Below are 22318 nucleotides of genomic sequence, written 5' to 3'. Positions count from 1 at the left end.
AGCTTTGGACCTCTTTGTGTTTACTGCAGCAGCTACTTTGCAGTCCAGTCTACAATCGAGGCTATTACATGATTTATTTTAAACAAGTAGCAGTAAAACAATCAATAAACAAGGAGAAATTATAGAGTTTAAACGGTGGCAAGAGAGCTCATGTAGCAACAAATGAATGTGCAAGCACTCAAAAAAACCACACAGAGGCTGATGGCGGATGCACGCAAATTGTGCTATATAGAAAGGAACCATGCAAAATTCTGAAAGGTCCATTATTTTTATTGCGCAAATAATGGACGCCTTTGTTGACGCTGACTGCACAAAATGTAGATAAAGTCGTAAACCCTGCAGCACAATGTTTATAAACAATATTCATTGACGACAAATGAGCCAACAGGAGAGACTCGTTAGTCGACCTGAAGGCCAATGGTCTTTTTACTGCGCCACAATAGGCAACCCAAAGCTGAAATTAGTTGAAAGCAGAACCCCAACAAACCCTCTGATAGAAGCGCCAGCAGATGTGATGCCGTCCATTCAAGAGATATTGATCTAGATCTACCCTTGACAATTACACGTGATAAACTGTGACAGTTAGTGCAAGTGATTTCAGTAACCGCTGCCATTTGGATCCCCAAAGAACCCCAGCACACACAGACTTTGCAGCAACAATAGTGGCAGTACGCACAGGTTCTTACTATGTTAATAAAGTGGCAGGATCATTACTCGACCTTGCATCAATAGCACTGAGCCGCATCACACCGGGCTTCCACTTGCACATGGCAGACCAAAAATACTTCCGAGGGGGGGAGGGAGTTCATTAGTGAGGCAGATGAATCAAACACTTGGCCAAGTGCACGGTTATCCAACTCTCTAAACGAACGTTGTTGGGACTTTATACCCACTCTGAGCCCATAAATAAATAATCACTAAACTATATAGTCGATACAGTAGACAGCAGGTGTTTCTGCATCACGCTCCATCTCTACATGGAGATGATTCACATTTTACTAGGATGCACACATTTTGGTTAAATTGTGTGTTAAATAACATACCGTATTTTTCAGACTATAAGGCCCACTTAAAATCCTTTCATTTTCTCAAAACTCGACAGTGCGCCTTATGTGCGGAATAATTTTGGTTGTGCTTACCGACCTCGAAGCTGTTTTATTTGGTACATGGTGAAATGATAAGTGTGACCAGTAGATGGCAGTCACACATAAGAGATACGTGTAGACTGCACTATGACTCAAGTAAACAACACCAACATTTTATATGTCCCATTAACATTACACACGGCGCTCAAAAATCAAACAAAATGTTTTAGTACGACTTTGGTAAGTTATGAAGCCGCACCGCTTGATGGATTGTACTGTGCTGCAACATACGAGCATTATTATATCACGCTTTGCACTATTTTGTTACACTTTATTAGGTGTTTCTTACGTATTTCTTATTGTTGCACCTTAATTTTTAAACGTTTTTTTTAAGTGGTTCAGAATTGTGTTCCCATTGATTGGTTTCCATGGTTGTGTTGACATTTCCTTTCCTCTCAACCTTGATCGCTGAGAGGATTATAATCAGAGGAAAGTTATATTTTAAATACCGTATTTTTCAGACTATAAGTCGCAGTTTTTTTCATAGTTTGGCCGGGGGTGCGACTTATACTCAGGAGCGACTTATGTGTGAAATTATTAACACATTACCGTAAAATATCAAATAATATTATTTAGCTCATTCACGTAAGAGACTAGACGTATAAGATTTCATGGGATTTAGCGATTAGGAGTGACAGATTGTTTGGTAAACGTATAGCATGTTCTATATGTTATAGTTATTTGATGACTCTTACCATAATATGTTTCGTTAACATACCAGGCATATTCTCAGTTGGTTATTTATGCCTCATATAACGTACACTTATTCAGCCTGTTGTTCACTATTCTTTATTTATTTTAAATTGCCTTTCAAATGTCTATTCTTGGTGTTGGGTTTTATCAAATACATTTCCCCAAAAAATGCGACTTATACTCCAGTGCGACCTATGTATGTTTTTTTCCTTCTTTATTATGCATTTTCGGCCGGTGCGACGTATACTCCGGAGCGACTTATAGTCCGAAAAATACGGTACAAATATTTATATTTATATAATTTTTCCTGGTCCTTATTACAAAGCCAAAACTACCACACGTCCAGTTTGTGTTTTATTTTCCTGTTGTAGACACGCCCATGTATGGAAATTCTTCCTTTACTTGTATGTCCAAAGAAAGCACAGCCTGTAAATGGGTTGTACTTGTATAGCGCTTTTCTACCTTCAAGGTACTCAAAGCGCTTTGACACTACTTCCACATTTACCCATTCACACACACATTCACACACTGATGGAGGGAGCTGCCATGCAAGGCGCTAACCTGTAGGTGCAATGTGCACAGTTGAACAGCTCAGTTGCTCAGAGAGCGATGCGTTTTTACAAGTTTAAATTGGGTTAGGACGTTTGTAATAGGAGTGCCACGATTGTTTGACATTGTCGACAAAAATAAATCGGTAATAGAACTTGTCGCGGACAAATTCGTTTGTCGACAATAGTCGGTGACGTCATCGCCAGTGTTCTTCCAGATGGAAACAAACTTGCGCCAGTCAGCGTGCCCGCCAGCAACAGGAAAAGGAAAAATGGCTGTCGCCACTGGAAACACCACAAAGGTTGAAAACATCGAAAGTATGGGAACATTTCACCCCTTAACACGTCAAAGACACATAACTTTCTCTATTTGCAAAGCGGACCTTGCTTTTTGTGACAGTACGTTAGCTTTTTAACCTAGCGAGCCAACAACAGAGACAAAGTTGTGTGAAAAACAGTTTTAACTATCATTGTAACTCAACTTTATCTATATACCTACAGTATGTGCAGCTTTCTAAACACATTATCACACAAAGGACTTTTTTTGTTTCTTTGTTTTTATAAAAATGTTATTATGGGTTTTATCAGCACTTTATACCTGTCCTTGCTTTTAAATTGACATAAATTTAATAGTTATTAATTATTTTTTTTAGCACATGCCTAAAAATATCTCAAGATTAATTTAAAACCAATGGCTGAATTACAGCCATTGAATAGGTGTACACTTCATAATCCAATTAGTTGACTCATCAAAATAATCGTTAGTTGCAGCCCTAGTTTGTAACGGGAAAGACGTTAATGTGTCTTGCTTTCATGTTAGAATTTAAGCGAGCTAGCGATCAGTGCGCTACCACTGCTTCTCCAGGCATTTAGCAGTATCATTGTGACGTCTGTTCAACAAAGTGTAGTAATCAATTGCGATTTTTCAATAATTAACATTTAAAACGGTAATACAAACATCAGGAATTTTACTGTGTTTTATCATTATTACCAGTAATCTTTACAGCCCGAAAAATACGTACATTTTAATCTCAAGAGCCAAATTAGACTAAACCAGGGGTCGGCAACCCAAAATGTTGAAAGAGCCTTATTGGACCAAAAATACAAAAACAAATCTGTCTGGAGCCGCAAAAAATTAAAAGCCATATTACATACAGATAGTGTGTCATGAGATATAAATTGAATTAATATGACTTAAAGGAAACTAAATGAGCTCAAATATACCTCCAAATGAGGCATAATTATGCAATATGTACATGTAGCTAGCCTAAATAGCATGTTAGCATCGATTAGCTCGCAGTCATGCACTGACCAAATATGTCTGATTAGCACTCCACACAAGTCAATAACATCAACAAAACTCACCTTTGTGGATTCATGCACAACGTTAAAAGTTCGGTGGACAACATGAGACAGAAAAATAAGTGGCATAAAACACGTCCTAGAAAGTCGCAGAAAGATGTACATGTAAACAAACTAAGGTGAGTTCAAGGACTGCCAAAATTAGTAGGACAAAACGGCACTCGCCAAATACTCGAATCAGTGAAGCATGTTTAATATAAACAGTGTGCTTTATAACAATTAGGGAGGTTTGTGTCATTTTTGTCCTCCTACAGAAACCATATTAAAACAAAAACAAAAATTTTTCCCCTCAACTTTTTCCATTTTTCATACATTTTTGAAAAAGCTCCAGAGAGCCACTAGGGCGGCGCTAAAGAGCCATAGAGCCGCGGGTTGCCGACCCCTGGACTAAACAAACAAGCTATTTTACATATTTCAGGCGAGCGCCAAAGGTAGATATTCCGCTACTTGTTTACACTCACTCATAAACACAATACAATGGGACTGACTGAGTGTAGCTTGTGAATACAACTCTGCACAGTAGTGTTTCAACCGCGGTTTTTAGCAAACCTTATACGGAACAGGTCTACCAGGGAATAAGAACCAAACAAGCAGGATCAGTGTTTCCAATCTAGCAGCTTTTTCCAGTGTTATTGGAGCCTAACATGAAAGCACGTATTACTCTTTTCTCAACAGGCAGCACAAGCTGCTGCTCACCCCTATGAAAGCACTCAACGGCAGCTCCTGTTGTTTGTAAAAAAAAAAAGAAGAAAAAAAGCTTTTAAATGGGGAAAAAAGCCACAGAAGCAAGTTAATTTGTATTTCTAAACATGTTTGTTTTGCGCTCCATGTTTTTTACTCACTTTTTGTCTCTCCCATAACAGAGTTCCTCTCTCCTACTGCGTCTATTACAATTACATGCTGTCTGGCCAATTATGCAAATTAGACAATGACATCATCTAGCCCCCGCCCCAACACCACAAATAGATTGCAATCCTAAACACGTGTGCCAAAAACAAGTATGCATGCTTGATGATCAACAGAATGTTTTACTCTGGAATTCATTGACCAAAAATACAGACTGGAGTGTTTTGGAAAGAGTGGAAGACATCGGCATGCCAATGAAAACAACAGTTGTTTTTAAAAGGTTGGGCAGTCTTGCATCTAAGGTGGTCCGTGACGATAAAGCCTCACGCAGAAGGCTTTTGTAAAAGCAGAGACGGTGGCCAAATGTTTACACATTTCAGCAAGTTATTTGCATTGTCCGCTGGGAGACAATCAGCACACAACCTAGTCCCAGCAGGATTACAGAGATAAGATAGGACCTAAGTGGATTTAACACTGCCAACAGCAACGTGTTTACAAAAAGCTAACTTTTTGTGGAATTCTACCACAACTTTTAAGGGAGAGTGAGGAGTTGGGGAAGGAACGCAGCTAAACTTAAACCAATATGCACAACTTTAATTAAAGAGCGGGGTAATCTGTTAAATCCGTCCAAAGCCGAAAGGGAACTCGGCCAATTTTGACTTGAAAACTTCTGGCCATGGCGAGATCCGCAAATAAATGTGTTTTGAATAAACTGATATTTTCAAGGTGGTAACCCATAATTAGTAATTTGAGACTCCTCCTCAGTGTGTGGGTTTCAGCCCAATTCTCTGGAATCAATCAAACCTCCCAAAGGAACTCCCTCGCCCCCTTAATCTCCTGGTTTTATTACTTTCCAGACAGTCAGCCTGTTTGACCCTACCCCCAACTCCCTCTTTTGTGAGGATCTCCTGCAAAAACCAAGGAGGGGCTTTTTTTTTTCCAGAGACCCTTTCTCGTCTATATCCTACTTACACCAGTGCAGAAAGGAGAGTGTCTTTCAATGGGCTCCATGCACAAGTCCGGCCTAATCTTCTTTATGAGGCAAAAACAAACATTTCCTCGCACATGGGCAGCTTTTCCCCCTCTCACACAACTATGGGAGAATTGTCCAGGATGAATAAACACATGCTTGAATAACCATGATAACACAGTCAAGATGAGGCATGTGATAAACTCCATTTACGGTCATTATTCTAAAAATGGCAACAGATTGCCAACTGTGACTTGAACTAAGGCTGCAATCAATACCTCCCTGATGTCTTACCATAGGCCAGGATATTCAAATAAATTGTTTTGGGGGTCACATTTCCAGAAAGCTGAGGATCGGAAGGCCGGACTTCTCACTTGACTATTAGTCTTATTTTGTACATTCCGGAGAACCAGCATCCTCTACATTAGACATTTGATTTTGGTCTATTTATTGTCTGTTTTGAAGGACCTTCTTTAAAAAAGCTAGTCAAAGATAATCTCTATCAGAGATCTGCTGCGAAAATTTGAGTATCCCACAAGTTTTTTGGCCACCAGTTGAATAGCCCAAATGATGAAAAAGAGAGGACTTAACATAGTACCTTAAGGAACTCTGGTATAACTAAAGAAAAAGGAACACACGATGACTGACTGCATCTGAACTAAACAACACCTCAGTTACCTAAATGACATTACAAAAATGTGTAACTGCCAAAAAGGAGAGGACTTAAAGGGGTGCCTTGAGGAACATCCCAGTTATCTAAATCACAAGTTAGGACCCCTGTGTCCTATGTTTGTTAGCAAAGTCAAAATGTCAATGTAAGTATCTGCCAATCACTACGTTCCCATGCACTAATATAGTCTGATTTCTCAATTAATTTGTCTCAAAGGCAACATTCAACAACCTATAGAAACACCTTAATCTGATCGTTTTTGGCTTTTCAAAAGTCGGACTAACACACCTAAATAATGCGATTGAAAACAAGATCTTTGGAGTGGCTGTGACCCTTGTGTCCCGCATGCACCAGCCTCAAAGTGCAGGATATAACTCGGAAGCGGATCCCCTTCAATAAAAACATAGGCAACAACTGGAATGAAGAGGAACTTGTTTGTTTGTGTCACGAATGAAAAGAACGGAACATTTTAGGTGCATCTGTGAAAGAAAAAAATAAACTGAAAGTAGGAAATTGAGAATGCCGGTTTCATTCGGACCCCCAAACAAATATGAGTGAGATGGAAGAGACTGAAGTAGGCATATTACAAAGAAGAAAGCGCACTCAAACCTCTTCACGCTGCAATTGTTCACTCCAAACTGATCTGCAATAACTCTATATTCAGCACAACTGGCAAGTGTGTATACAACAATGGCAACACTCATCTGAAGCAGGCGCGGACTGTCTTTTCCTTCAAAGTTAAAACAACTTTCAGCAATCTACAGAGCTTGAATGATCTTCGAGACTTTCTCCGTCACAAAATTCCTTCATAACAACTCTCTTCCACCAGACCTTGCTTCGGACCAGCATCAACAACACCAAGACCTTCTTGGTAGTAGTGTCATGTTTGAAGCTAAGCTCATTTTTGATACTGTCTGCATAGCCATTGGAGACGTAATATTTCAAATCTGTTCCAATATTACAGCGAACATTAAGTACAAGAACTGGGCTGGTAACTTGTAAGGAACTGCTAAGATGCCCTGATTTTCACACATAAAAATACACAAAGACAAACTATTTGAGAAATCAGACTAATACAGTGCATGGAAACGTAGTCACAGTGTTTACAGTGGTCCAAGTTCCCGCATACAACACGAGGACTCTAGTGTTTTTTAGGAATTTGCTGCAATAACTCTATATTCGACACAAAGGGCAAGTATGTACACAACCCTCATCTGAAGCAGGCACGGACTGTCTTTTTCTTCGAAGTTATAACAACTTTCAGCAATCCACAGAGCTTAAATGATCTATGAGACTTGTGAAGGTTTTCTTTCCAGAAAATCCCTTCATAACAACTCTCTTCCACCAGATTTTGCTTCGGACCAGCATCAACACCACCAATACCTTCCAACACCACCAATACCTTCTTGGTAGTAGTGTCATGTTTGTAGCTAAGATCATTGCATAGATAAGCCATTGGAGACATACCATTTCTATCTGTGCCAATATTACATCAAGTACAACAGGAACTAGGCTGGTAACTTGTAAGGAACCGCTAAGATGCCCTGATTTTCATACATAAAAACAAACTATTTGAGAAATCAGACTAATATAGTGCATGGAAACGTAGTCACTGTGTTTACACTGTTCCAAGTTCCCGCATACAACACGAGGACTCTAGTGTTTTTTAGGAATTTGCTGCAATAACTCCATATTCGACACAAAGGGCAAGTGTGTACACAACAATGGCAACCCTCATCTGAAACAGGCACAGACTGTCTTTTTCTTCGAAGTTATAACAACTTTCAGCAATCCACAGAGCTTAAATGATCTACGAGACTTGTGAAGGTTTTCTTTCCAGAAAATCCCTTCATAACAACTCCCTTCCACCAGATTTTGCTTCGGACCAGCATCAACACCACCAACACCCTCTTGGTAGTAGTGTCATGTTTGTAGCTAAGATCATTGCATAGATAGCCATTGGAGACGTAACATTTCTAATCGGTGCCAATATTACATCAAGTACAACAAGAACTGGGCTGGTAACTTGTAAGGAACCGCTAAGATGCCCTGATTTTCATACATAAAAACAAACTATTTGAGAAATCAGACTAATATAGTGCTTGGAAACGTAGTCACAGTGTTTACAGTGGTCCAAGTTCCCGTACACAACACGAGGACTCTAGGGTTTTGTAGGAATTTGCTGCAAAAATGTTGGTCTCCTAAGTTTTGAACTGAACTCGGGGGCCGGTATGGCATCATTCCTGGGCTAGTCTGCCATGGCCACAGTGGGCAGTGGGGTTTCTCCCAACAGAACACCACCAGTTGGACTGACGGTGAAAGGCTAATTAATTGGGAATGTGTTTATCAAGTATTGACACTTAGGTAATGAGATGTCTGCTAGACTGATGGTGCTGTCTGGTCTCTTGATAGTGAATCATTTGCATTATTTGAATTCCACGTTGAAAGTGATGCATTTAGAAGACAAAACATCAACATTTAGCCAAAAACGCAACACAATCTGCTGTTTCAATGCAAGTTTAGGCACTTTGAAGGGTGAAAATGGCAGCAAGGTGAGTGAATAAGAGTGAAACGTGTACCTTTGTCGACGTGCTTTGCAGCCGTGCACAGAAAGGTGAGCCAGGAGAGGAGAGAGAGGAGCCCCAGAGCTCCCCGCTCAGCCATCACTTTTCACGAATAAATATTTGCAGACTTCACGAATCCCGGGGTTTGAACGAAATCCTTACACCCAAAAAAAAAAAATCCCCTAAAAAAAAAAAAAGGACGCAAAGAAAAAAGTTCAAAGAGCCAACCCGCGCAGACTCATCCGGTGCCAGGTAGTTAAAGAAGAGTCCGGATGAAACATGGAGCTTGGAAAGAAAGAGCCGCGGGTTATAAAGACTCTTTTCTCAACTTGGTGGACGCAGAGGTCGAAGGAGGAAAAAAAAACAATCAATCCATGACCGCCGAGGCGCAGCGAACAGGCGAGGCTGCTGTGGGGAGAAGAGGCGCTAACACGCCGACTTTTCCTCTCCAATGTCCGCCGCCAGCACACAACGAGACGCGGCCACTTGAGAGGGAGAAAAGAATGTCATCCAGGCAGAGAGACGAATCTCGGCCGGGGCTCGCTGCTCACGGTCGGGACGTGAGGGAGCAACGTGGTGGTGGTGGTGGAGGGCTGGCTCTCATCGGGCTCCCCGGAAAACAGGGCGTGGAGTCTCACGGACGTTTGGATCCAGGCGGCTTGTTGAGGCGAACACTAAAACGTGGGCTGGTATCTCCACTCCGAACACCTGTTCATACTAAAATGTATAATTTATGTTGTTTTATAATTTCCATAAGGTTGTTTTAGAGGTACAGTACAATCATAGGCGCCCATCTACATTTCTGCCAGTGGGTGCTCAGATGGGCGGTAAATCTGATGCTACTTTTCTAAGGCATACTTGCCAACCCTCCCGAATTTTACGGGAGACTCCCGAAATTCAGCGCCTCACCCGAAAAACTCCCGGGACAAATATTCTCCCGAAAATTTTCAGCCGGAGCTGGAGGCCGCGGACCTGAGTGAGGACAGACTTTTTTCAGACGGGAGGACAACAGGGTGACAAGAACTAAATCATCCAGACTTAAGAGAAATTGTATTATTATGTTTATCTTACCTAAAAATAAATATATTTATTAATTTTAAAAAAACAACTAAATAAATGTTTACTATATTTTGCTAAAAACATCAAAATTAATTGTATTTTTATTTGTATTTTTTCTGACTCCTTATTACATCCAGCCATAGAATTATACCGGTACATTAAAATAAACATATTTGAAATAATTAATTTAAAATTATCATAATAATTCATTTAAAATGACCATATTTAATTATTAAAATAATTGCTTGTTTATCAACAACTTTAGCATTTTATTCATTACATTTTGAAGCTCTCAGAAGCCAAGTTATGTTATATTCATGTAATATTTATGCAAGTTTGAAGTATCAATTATCTAAACACAGTTTTGTTTGCATATTTTCAGGATGTATATATATATATGAAATACTTGACTTGGTGAATTCTAGCTGTCAATATACCCCTCCCCTCTTAACCACGCCCCGCCCCCCAGCCCCCACCTCCCGAAATCGGAGGTCTCAAGGTTGGCAAGTATGTTCTAAGGCCATGTCTACACTAGGGCTGCAACTAACGATTAATTTGATAATCGATTTATCTGTCGATTATTACTTCGATTCATCGATTAATGATCGGATAAAATAGACAAACTACATTTCTATCCTTTCCAGTATTTTATTGAAAAAAACCCAGCATACTGGCACCATGTTCTGGACATTGGGGGTGCAGCATACACCAATAATAACGCAGAAATGTAACTCATCAGATCAGAACTGAATCAGATATTGTACACGTTTCTGTTGGGGATAATAAAGGATTCATTTTAGGCTGCCTCTGAATAATAGCATGAATTATTCGAGCACCTTCATAACGTTTAGTTATACTAAAGCGTCACTCAAATCTAAATAGATTTATGTAGCTTTATCGGGCCCGGCTACATTGATCCATTATGAAACCAACCTGAGATATTTCTGTCCGTTACGTTTATTTCGAAATTGGTAACCGTGCGTTTTCTCTCTCAAAACGGAGTCAAATGTGCCGAAGACACATTATCAGCCCCGCGTTGCAACAAAGGCATAACGTTAACGTTACTCACAAAAAAGCTGAACTCATGAATGCCTGTTGCCACTATGGACATAAAAAGTTACGTACCGTGAGTTCTTCCCTTCATCCATGCCTCCAACATTTTTCCTTTTCAGGTGCTCCTGAAGCAATGTTGTACTTCCGTGACATTTTGCAGGAAACGGTCTTCTTTGAAGTCTTTAAAAGGGAACATTATCACAATTTCAGAAGCGTTAAAACCATTAAAAATCAGTTCCCAGTGGCTTATTTTATTTTTCGAAGTTTTTTTCAAAATGTTACCCATCACGCAATATCCCTAAAAAAAGCTTCAAAGTGCCTGATTTTAACCATCGTTATATACACCCGTCCATTTTCCTGTGACGTCACATAGTGATGCCAATACAAACAAACATGGCGCATAGAACAGCAAGCTATAGCGACATTAGCTCGGATTCAGACTTGGATTTCAGCGGCTTAAGCGATTCAACAGATTAGGCATGTATTGAAACGGATGGTTGTAGTGTGGAGGCAGGTAGCGAAAACGAAATTGAAGAAGAAACTGAAGCTATTGAGCCATATCGGTTTGAACCGTATGCAAGCGAAACCGACAAAAACGACACGACAGCCAGCGACACGGGAGAAAGCGAGGACGGATTCGGCGATCGCCTTCTAACTAACGATTGGTATGTGTTTGTTTGGCATTAAAGGAAACTAACAACTATGAACTAGGTTTACAGCATATGAAATACATTTGGCAACAACATGCACTTTGAGAGTGCAGACAGCCCAGTTTTCATCAATTAATATATTCTGTAGACATACCCTCATCCGCTATCTTTTCCTGAAAGCTGATCTGTCCAGTTTTGGAGTTGATGTCAGCAGGCCAGGGAAGCTAGGGTCGATATTCTTCTCTTGATCATCTTCGGTGGCATAAGGGACGGTGTGAGCCAAGACATCCAGGGGGTTTAGCTCGCTCGTCTGCGGGAACAAACTGCCGCCATTGCTTGCCGTGCTACCGAGGTCTTTTGTCCCTGAATTGCTCACACACTCCGGCAGATTCAATGGGGGTCTGGCGGCGGATTTCTTTGACTTTATCGTTGGAAATGCATCTGCTTTGAGTGTCGCAGGATATCCACACATTCTTGCCATCTCTGTCGTAGCATAGCTTTCGTCGGTAAAGTGTGCGGAACAAACGTCCAATTTCTTGCCACTTTCGCATCTTTGGGCCACTGGTGCAACTTGAATCCGTCCCTGTTGGTGTTGTTACACCCTCCGACAACACACCGACGAGGCATGATGTCTCCAAGGTACGGAAAACAGTCGAAAAAACGGAAAATAACAGAGCTGATTTGACTCGGTGTTTGTAATGTATTTGAGAAAATGGCGGATTGCTTCCCGATGTGACGTCACAACGTGATGTCATCGCTCCGAGAGCGAATATTAGAAAGGCGTTTAATTCGCCAAAATTCACCCATTTAGAGTTCGGAAATCGGTTAAAAAAATATATGGTCTTTTTTCTGCAACATCAAGGTATATATTGACGCTTACATAGGTCTGGTGATAATGTTCCCCTTTAAAGTAAAGTGTTCCCACACTTTTGACGACTTAGGTCATACACTTTTCTCCATTGAAGCAATAACCTCAAGATGTTTTTCCGCTGAACTATCCGTACTGTTTTCCTGCGCCATTTTTCGAATGTTTCCAGCAAAGGAGACGGCGTCGTCACGTGAGCTGCACATGACACATCATTGGCTAGCTTACCTCCACCTCATGAGAGGTAGCCTCAGCGCCGCTCTGGCGCTGTTTTGTACTGTTTTTGTGCTTATTTTGATTATTGTTTCTCAGCTGTTTGTAAATGTTGCAGTTTATAAATAAAGGTTCATAAAAATAAATTAATTAATTAAAAAAAATAAAAAAGCCTCCACGCATGCGCATAGCATAGTTCCGATTGGATGACTAAATTAATCGCCAACTATTTTAATAATCGATTTGAATCGATTAATTGTTGCATCCCTAGTCTACACTAAGACCTCGTTTACACTAAGCCGGATAAAGTTATCCAGAGTAAATCCCACCTAACCTTATCCGTGTCCACACACAAAAATGCCACCATTTAAGACCCCCGTCCCCTTCCGTCCGCCGTCTGCCGTCCGCCTAGTACGCGTGTGCGTAAAATGTACACGTCATAGTCACCTTCAGTGTTGCTGTGTGCAAGTTCTTAAATTTAACTTATCTGAACAATATCCAGTGTTGTGGTATTTCAATTAACTGGAATCCAGTGTGCTGTGGGGCCCTATTGTAGTGAATCTCACCTGAGCCATCATAAATCAATCAAATCTGTATTAGACACGTAAACAATGTGATAAAGAACATTTTACATTAATCAAACTAGGGATCTAGATATCTGGTCAGGACACTCCTCACTCTTTTGCCTTCACCTTCATTGTCCATTCATTTTTGGTGATTTTATATACTCTGGACCTAGACGTTGAGTCCGTGACATACATTGCGGACAATAACTGATACAGTCTGCTTTGCCAGTCCAAAAGCATTCGCTGTTTTCCGTAGTCTTCCCTCGACGGCCAGGTAATACAAAGCACACGCTATCTTTTTTATCACATCCACGGGAGCCTGCATTCTCGTTGTCTCTCCTTCGATAAATGGACAAAGTTTTTCGCTATGTAGAATCACAGCTGACCTGGATATTCGAAAGTTCTCTTGCCGTCTGAGAAGTGTTGTATCCGAAATAATCCAATTAAAACTTTTGATTGGATACTTGGGAGTGACAAGTGAGGCCGTGTCTACACTAAGTCGTTTAACCCCTTAAACAAATAATTTTTTAGCCTAAGCCCTGTTTCAGCCACACTAAACCAGCGTTTAAGAAGGGTCCGGGGTTTACATTGACCACTGCATCAAAAGACAAAAACAGTGTAAACACACAATTCAGTTGGCCATTGGAGAGAGTAGTGGCTACACACCTATCCTGTACGTTATAACTTATGTACACAGGCAAAGAACAGGATTTTTCCTGATGGGCGCTAATATTGTATGACGTCATGAAATGTCGATACACTGAGAGGTCCTGATGGATTTGTCTGTTTCTGAAGCTTTCTGGAGTAAAACGGAATATTCAACAGTGAAATGCGAATGATAATTTGCTTTTGCGGGAAATTTGATTTTACCTCTTGTTTGAGCAGAACTGGGCAAATTAAGGCCCTAGGGCCGCATGCGGTCCTTTTGGCTTTTCAATCTACTGTATAGCCACCATTAAGATGTGCAGTGATGTTTTCAAATGACCGTAAGTTTTGAACTATAAAAAATATTTCAATGGTTGGAATCTGCGCTTTTACATGATATACTAGTTACTATGGTAATCTAATTAGTTATTAAGGTAATCTAATTAGTTACTATGGTAATCTAATTAGTTATTAAGGTAATCTAATTAGTTACTATGGTAATCTAAGTCACAGCAGCTCGGACGAGGCACCAAGAAGTGTGGGTGGGGTGCGTTTCCACAGAGTGACCAGCCTGAAATGCGGGTGTCAGGGTCAGACGCGGAAGGAGATTTTTACAACAAAGTTCTAAAGCTTAGTGATGTATCAGATATATCAGATAGGTGTTTTTTTTTTTACCCTTCGCGTTCATATTTTGCTGTGTTTGTTGCATTTTTGTAGCATTTTTGTTGCGTTTCGCTTGATTGTAAAATATGTCGATATGTGACGTTCATATGTTGTCAATATTCAGTGTTTTATCGTTCATAGTTAATATTGTAAATCCCACATTCTTTATTTTCATGTACATTCTGGGTGTTTCATTCAGTAAAAAAATGGAAAATTCCATTGAGTTTTTTAAGGCGGTCTGTCATAATGTTTTTAGCGTTCAGACATTATTGTTAGGTTTTGTATTAGTGTTCTAAAAATAGATATACCGGCCCCCAGACATATTTTTAAAAAATTGCCGAGGCCTGTTTTATGGAATGGTATAAACTAGGTGCGTTTAAAGTACGGCTGGCCCGCGAGATGAGTTTGCAAAGTATACAATTGAGCTGAAATTTTTGAATGAAAGAAACTGCTGTTCTAAATGTGTCCACCGGATGTCGCAATAGCAATTTTTTGTACCCCTGGCCGCAAAAGCGCTTGTGACTTCGGAGGGGGCGGAGCTATGTGCCGTGTTTGGACACTACGTACAGTACTTACGCTGCTAACTATGTGATAGTTTGGTTCTTGTGAAAACGTGTAACAACATATTGCTCAAACAACACAACACTGTTACAAATAGAACTTCAACATTTTTGAAGAATGGAAATAGCTTGTATCACAAATTACTTGTTAGTTGAGGTACTCTTAAGTTGAGGCATCACAGTATTTTGCATTTTTTAGTAATCACATGTATTTTAAAAGGGGATTGCAACTTGTGTTTGTTACTATACTGCAGTTAATTTTGTTTATCACAAAAGGCTCAGTAAAGTGGATTTTACAACCACAAGTGTATTGAGTGGAGTAATCTCCTGACATAATTGCAATGAATCAGCATTGTAAATTGCCTAATTACTGTGTTTTTAGCTCGGGATGATCTATGTATAAATACTTAATTTGAAGTGGTGATTTGATTGCTAATTAAAATGAAATGGCATCATAAACCTGATGGAAACAAAGTATTTGTAGAGGAAAAACTACATATAATTTATCCCAAAAATGGTCCCTTGAGATCACAGGTATCTAACTCAAGGCCTTGGGGCCAGATCTGGCCTGTCACATTATTTTATGTGGCCGGCGAAAGCCTGGAAATTAAGTGCACCAATAAAGTACTTGATCTTTTCTTACTAAAAGTATTCCTTCTTTCTGTTTTGACATAACATTTTTTTTACTACATACAATTGCAATCATTTTCAACTTTGATATTATCTAATAATGTAACAAATACTATACTTTATTGAACACTTTATATTAAGTGTGTATGAATTTAGGTTGAAAAAAGTACTTATTTATGATAATAATGTAATGTTAGTTATATTTGTATGAATTTAGGTTGGAAAGTAATCTGTAATAATAATGAAATATTAGTTGTGTGTTTCCTAATAATACAACATATATATATATATATATATATATATATATATATATATATATATATATATATATATATATATATATATATATATATATATACACATACACAGTTCAGGCCAAACATTTGGACACACCTTCTGATTTCAATGCGTTTTTTCTTTATTTTCATGACTATTTACATTGTAGATTGTCACTGAAGGCATCAAAACTATGAATGAACACATGTGGAGTTATGTACTTAACAAAAAAAGGTGAAAACTGAAAACATGTTTTATATTCTAGTTTCTTCAAAATAGCCACCCTTTGCGCTGATTACTGCTTTGCACACTCTTGGCATTCTCTCAATGAGCTTCAAGCACACCTGTGAAGTGAAAACTATTTCAGGTGACCACCTCTTGAAGCTCATCAAGAGAATGCCAAGAGTGTGCGAAAAAGTAGTCAGAGCAAAGGGTGGCTATTTTGAAGAAACTAGAATACAAAACATGTTTTCAGTTATTTCACCTTTTTTTTGTTAAGTACATAACTCCACATGTCATTCATAGTTTTGATGCCTTCAGTGACAATCTACAATGTAAATAGTCATGAAAATAAAGAAAACGCATTGAATGAGAAGGTGTGTCCAACCTTTTGGCCTGTACTGTGTATATATACACATATACATACATACATTACAATTGTTTTGTTAAAATAATAGACATCTTATTGAGTTATGATTTCAAAACAAATGATCCATTAAATTGTTCACTGTAAAAATGACAATAGATTTCATAGTAAAAAAAAAAACCTCGGTTGCAAGAAATTTTACCGCAAAATAAGGGGTACCATTTTTCCATACACAGTAAAAACAAGCATGGATTTCACGGTAAAAAAACTGATCGCTCTGTCGGCAGGATTTTACCGTAAAAAAACAGTGGAACCAATTTTCTATTTACAGTAATACAACAACAATAACCATAGATTTTACGGTTTAAAAAATGGCTGCTCAATTGCCAGAGTTTTAACCTTAAAAAACAGTGGTACCATTTTTACATTTATGCGCCAAAACCTGTATGTACCTTTCAGCATTTATGGTGCCTTCACAGATGTGTATGTTACCCATGTCTTGGGCACTAATACACCCCCATACCATCACAGATGCTATCTTTTTAACTTTGTGCCTATAACAATCCGGATGGTTCTTTTCCTCTTTGGTCCGGAGGACACGACGTCCACAGTTTCCAAAAACAATTTGAATTTGTCAGACCACAGAACACTTTTCCACTTTGCATTAGTCCATCTTAGATGAGCTCGGGCCCAGCGAAGCCGGCGGCGTTTCTGGGTGTTGTTGATAAACGGCTTTTGCTTCGCATAGTACAGTTTTAACTTGCACTTACAGATGTTGCCACAAACTGTAGTTACTGACAGTGGTTTTTTGAAGTGTTCCTGAGCCCATGTGGTGATATCCTTTACACACTGATGTCGCTTTTTGACGCAGTACCGCCTGAGGGATCGAAGGTCCTTAATATAATCGCTTACGTGCAGTGATTTCTCCAGATTCTCTGAACCTTTCGATGATATTACGGACCGTAGATGGTGAAATCCCTAAATTCTTTGCAATAGCTCATTGAGAAATGTTGCTCTTAAACTGTTCGACAATTTGCTCACGCATGTGTTCACAAAGTGGTGACCCTCGCCCCATCCTTGTTTGTGAACGACTGAGCATTTCATGGAAGCTGCTTGTATACCCAACCATGGCACCCACCTGTTCCCAATTAGCCTGTCCACCTGTGGGATGTTCCAAATAAGTGTTTGATGTGCATTCCTCAACTTTCTCAGTCTTTTTTGCCACTTGTGCCAGCTTTTTTGAAACATGTTGCAGGCATCAAATTCCAAATGAGCTAACATTTGCAAAAAAATAACAAAGTTGTCCAGTTCGAACATTAAATATCTTGTCTTTGCAGTCTATTCAATTGAATATAGGTTGAAAAGGATTTGAAAATCATTGCATTCTGTTTTTATTTACACAACTTGCCAACTTCACTGGTCTTGGGTTTTGTATATTAATATGCTATAAAAAAAAAACACTGTAAATTATACAGTAAAATTCTGGCAACTGAGCTGTCTATCAACAGAGTTCATAAAAATAAAAATAAATAAAATATATATGAAATTGTATTATGAAGCAAATCTTTGTACATTTATATTCATTTATTACTCACTGTTACAAGAGGCCATAACTGTGATGTGGCCCTCAGTGAAAACAAGATTGATACCACTGCTTTAGAAAATATAATTAGATTTAACTTCCTTTTTTTTTTTTTTAAAGTAATGGTTTTGCATATCCGTGATCCGCCGGATTACACGAGGTTTCTTATTATCTACATGTCCAAAGCATCATAATTACAACATAGTCTGGTTTAGGAATGTAAAACGCAGAGGCCTGTGTCTGTAACTTGACTCAACAGATGACGTCACATGGTGGCTGGAAATCAGAAGAAAGGCTTAAGTAGTAAAAATAGTCTCCTAAGCTTCTATGAAGTTGCTCAACATGATCCCTGCAGCAGTGTGTATTGTCTTTTGGCAGGGGATGAAAGGGACGATGCAATCACAGTGAGACTACGATTCGAAGTAGAAGCATCATTTGTGGCTTTTTTTTTTTATAGCAAATATTTTTTTATAGCAAATATTTGCAGCTTTGTAGTCACACAACAGGAAAACGGAACGCAAAGACAACAAGTTGTGCATTGAGATGTTTTTTGCCTATCTGGTCTTTTGAGGGATGGAGCGGAAACATGAAGGCCTGTTCAGTGTCAAGACAAATCACCTCATTGCTGCATCAGTGGGAGAAGCACGGAACAGCTCCCTCTGCTGGTGTGAGAGTCATACAGCACATTCACTTCCATTGGCATCCTCAATTTAACTGGACCATGTTGCGCCACAGGGATCACATTTTGGGCGAGTTATGTTTTTGGCATTGTATCTTTCATCCAAATGTTTGTGCCCGTATAAATGGCATCTGCAAGAGAACAATATGTATGTTTGTCGTCAGATGTCTGATTTGAAATGACTTTTATATCCCAGCAGGCACAAGACATTGATACGTTTGGTTGTACAAAACCCAAAACCAGGGAAGTTGGCACCTTGCGTGATTCATAAATAAAAACAGAATACAATGATTTGCAAATCCTTTTCAACTTATATTCAATTGAATAGACTGCAAAGACAAGATATTTAATGTTCGGAATGAGAAACTGAATTTGTTTTTTGAAAATAATCATTAACTTAGAATTTCATGGCAGCAACACGTTGCAAAAAAGTTGGCACAGGGGCATTTTTACCACTGTGTTACATGGCTTTTCCTTTTAACAACACTCAGTAAACGTTTGGGAACTGAGGAGGCCAATTTTTTAAGCTTTTCAGGTGGAATTCTTTCCCATTCTTGCTTGATGTACAGCTTAAGTTGTTCAACAGTCAGGGGTCTCCGTTGTGGTATTTTAGGCTTCATAATGCGCCACACATTTTCAATGGGAGACAGGTCTGGACTACAGGCAGACCAGTCTAGTACCCGCACTCTTTTACTATGAAGCCACGCTGTTGTAACACGTGGCTTGCTATTGTCTTGCTGAAATAAGCAGGGGCGTCCATGATAACGTTGCTTGGATGGCAACATATGTTGCTCCAAAACCTGTATGTACCTTTCAGCATTAATGGTGCCTTTACAGATGTGTAAGTTACCCATGTCTTGAGCACTAATACACCCCCATACCATCACAAATGCTGGCTTTTGAACTTTTTGCGCCGAGAACTATCCAGATGGTTCTTTTCCTCTTTAGTCAGGAGGACACGACGTCCACAGTTTCCAAAAACAATTTGAAATGTGGACTCGTCAGACCACAGAACACTTTTCCACTTTGCATCAGTCTAGATGAGCTCGGGCTCAGCAAAGCCGCCAGCGTTTTTGGGTGTTGTTAAAAAAAATGGCTTTGGCTTTGCATAGTAGAGTTTTAACTTGCACTTACAGATGTAGCGATGAACTGTAGTTACTGACAGTGGTTTTCTGAAGTGTTCCTTAGCCCAGTGTTTTTCAACCACTGTGCCGCGGCACACTAGTGTGCCGTGAGATATTGTCTGGTGTGCCGTGGGAAATTATGCAACTTCATCTAATTGGTCCAAAAAATTCATCCATTTTCTACCGCTTGTCCCTTTTTGGGGTAGCGGGGGGTGCTGGAGCCTGCATTCAGGCGGAAGGTGGGGTACACCCTGGACAAGTCGCCACCTCATTGCAGGGCCAAATATTTTTTGCAAATCAATGATTATAATAATGTGCCGTTGTCTAGTGCAGTGTTTTTCAACCTTTTTTGGCATGTAAAAGGTATCCATCCATCCATTTTCTAGCGCTTGTCCCTTTTAGGGTATGTAACGCTTAAACCAAAAATGAACAAAGGGCAAGTCCCGCTAGGAAAAGGCACTGAAGCATGGCTATGCAAAACAAAAAGTAAAACTAAACTGGCTACAAAGTAAACAAAAACAGAATGCTGGACGACAGCAAAAACTTCCAGCGTGTGGAGCAGGATGACAGTGTCCACAAAGTACATCCGTAGACGCCATGACAATCAACAATGTCCCCACAAAGAAGGATAGCGTACGCACAACTGAAATAGTCTTGATTGCAAAAACAAAGCAGGTGTGGGCAATAGCACTCAAAGGAAGGCAAACAGGAAGGGTCACCAAATTAACAGCGCAAGACAGAAACTAAAGCACTATACACAGGAAACAACAACACACTCAAAAAAAATAATGCATGACAACCTTGTGGAGTTTCATTTTTTAACCTTTTCTGCTGGTGGTGTGCCTCTGTATTTTTTTTAATGAAAAAAATGTGCCTTGGCTCAAAAAAGGTTGAAAAACACTGCCTTAGCCCATGTGGTGATATCCTTTACACACTGATATCGCTTTTTGATGCAGTACTGCCTGAGGGATCGAAGGTCCTTAATGTCATCACTTACATGCAGTGATTTCTCCAGATTCTCTGAACCTTTTGGTGATATTACAGACCGTAGATGGTGAAATCCCTAAATTCCTTGCAATAGCTGGTTGAGAAATGTTGTTCTTAAACTGTTCGACAATGTGCTCATGCATTTGTTCACATAGTGGTGACCCTCGCCTCATCCTTGTTTGTGAATGACTGAGCATTTAATGGAAGCTGCTTTTATACCCAATCATGGCACCCACCTGTTCCCAATTAGCCTGTTCACCTGTGGGATGTTCCAAATAAGTGTTTGATGTGCATTCCTCAACTTTCTCAGCTTTTTTGAAACATGTTGCAGGCATCAAATTCCAAATGAGCTAATATTTGCAGAAAATAAAGTTTTCCAGTTCGAATGTTAAGTATCTTGTCTTTGAAGTCTATTCAATTGAATATAGGTTGAAAAGGATTCGCAAATCATTGTATTCTGTTTTTGTTTACTATTTATACAACGTGCCAACTTCACTGGTTTTGGGGTTTGTACATACATGTCTTTTAAAACTGACTTCGAAACAACGTTGCAAAATAGTTGCATTTGTGAACTGAGACAAGGTTGATGTCTAACGTTGGATATACGTTGCCGGTTGACCAAATTTCAACGGTCAAACCAACGTCACAACCTGACATTGAATAAACGTGGTCAAAAAGCATGTTGTTTCAAGGTTGTATTTGTGTTACAGAATATTGGTTAATTCAGACCCCGAAATTCAATTAACAAAACAATGTGTACAAATAGCATGTTGTTGCAACATGAAGTTTGAGTTGCTCAACATCAGGACCTAATTCAACAAGTTCTCAACGTTGTTCCAATGTCTCACGCCTGCTGGGGATAAAACCTACGAGGAACACATTTGAGCAGCACAGGGAAACAAAGCTATGAATGATTCAGTGTGTCATCTGTAAATTGTAGCAATCTTTCTGGTGTGGCACACGAAGCGGATGCGAGTATTTTGACAAATGCAACAACAAGATGTGATTATGTGCTACAATATGCATTCAAAATTCCCAAAGCCTTATTTCCATAGAAAGTAAACAGTTACTGATTGTTTGCAGAACATCAAATCACTGAGCATCAAAAGGATACCCTGGGATTATTTGAAACATTCCTCAGGATTGTACACACACAGTAATCCTTGTGAGATCGCTGCATGCTGGATAGCAAGACGTGTTCTTCAAACCATACGTAAGCCCACATTCACATTTGAAAGGTTTAGCTAGAAAACGACAAGAGCTTTTTGTGAGCAATGTCATGAATACTGAAGTTTATCATTCCTTAAAGACAACAACCATTCATTTCAACCATCTATCACTGCTTGTACACATTAGGGTCAAAATAACTCAAAAAGTTACAG

The 22318-nt window shown here is 39.4% G+C and overlaps 1 protein-coding gene across 8 annotated transcripts in view; it reads right to left on the bottom strand.

Annotated features, from left to right (window-relative positions):
* The window catches only part of neo1a (neogenin 1a), a 450891-nt gene extending 441440 nt beyond the window's left edge, over positions 1-9451 (bottom strand). For 3 of the 8 annotated variants that reach the window (XM_061974877.2, XM_061974881.2, XM_061974882.2), the window contains exon 1: positions 8814-9450. In XM_061974877.2, coding sequence (XP_061830861.2) covers positions 8814-8898 — 85 coding nt within the window. In that variant the 5' untranslated portion in view covers positions 8899-9450. Of the gene's footprint in view, positions 1-8813 lie in introns of all 8 variants that reach the window. The other 5 variants (XM_061974880.2, XM_061974878.2, XM_061974879.2 and 2 more) reach the window with 3 other exon arrangements.
* Between the last annotated feature and the right edge of the window lie 12867 nt (positions 9452-22318).

The sequence above is a fragment of the Nerophis lumbriciformis genome, linkage group LG15 (assembly GCF_033978685.3).
Source record: "Nerophis lumbriciformis linkage group LG15, RoL_Nlum_v2.1, whole genome shotgun sequence".
Classification (NCBI taxonomy): domain Eukaryota; kingdom Metazoa; phylum Chordata; class Actinopteri; order Syngnathiformes; family Syngnathidae; genus Nerophis; species Nerophis lumbriciformis.
The sequence above is the reverse complement of the archived record's forward strand: the minus strand, read 5'-3'. Positions and strand labels throughout refer to the sequence as shown.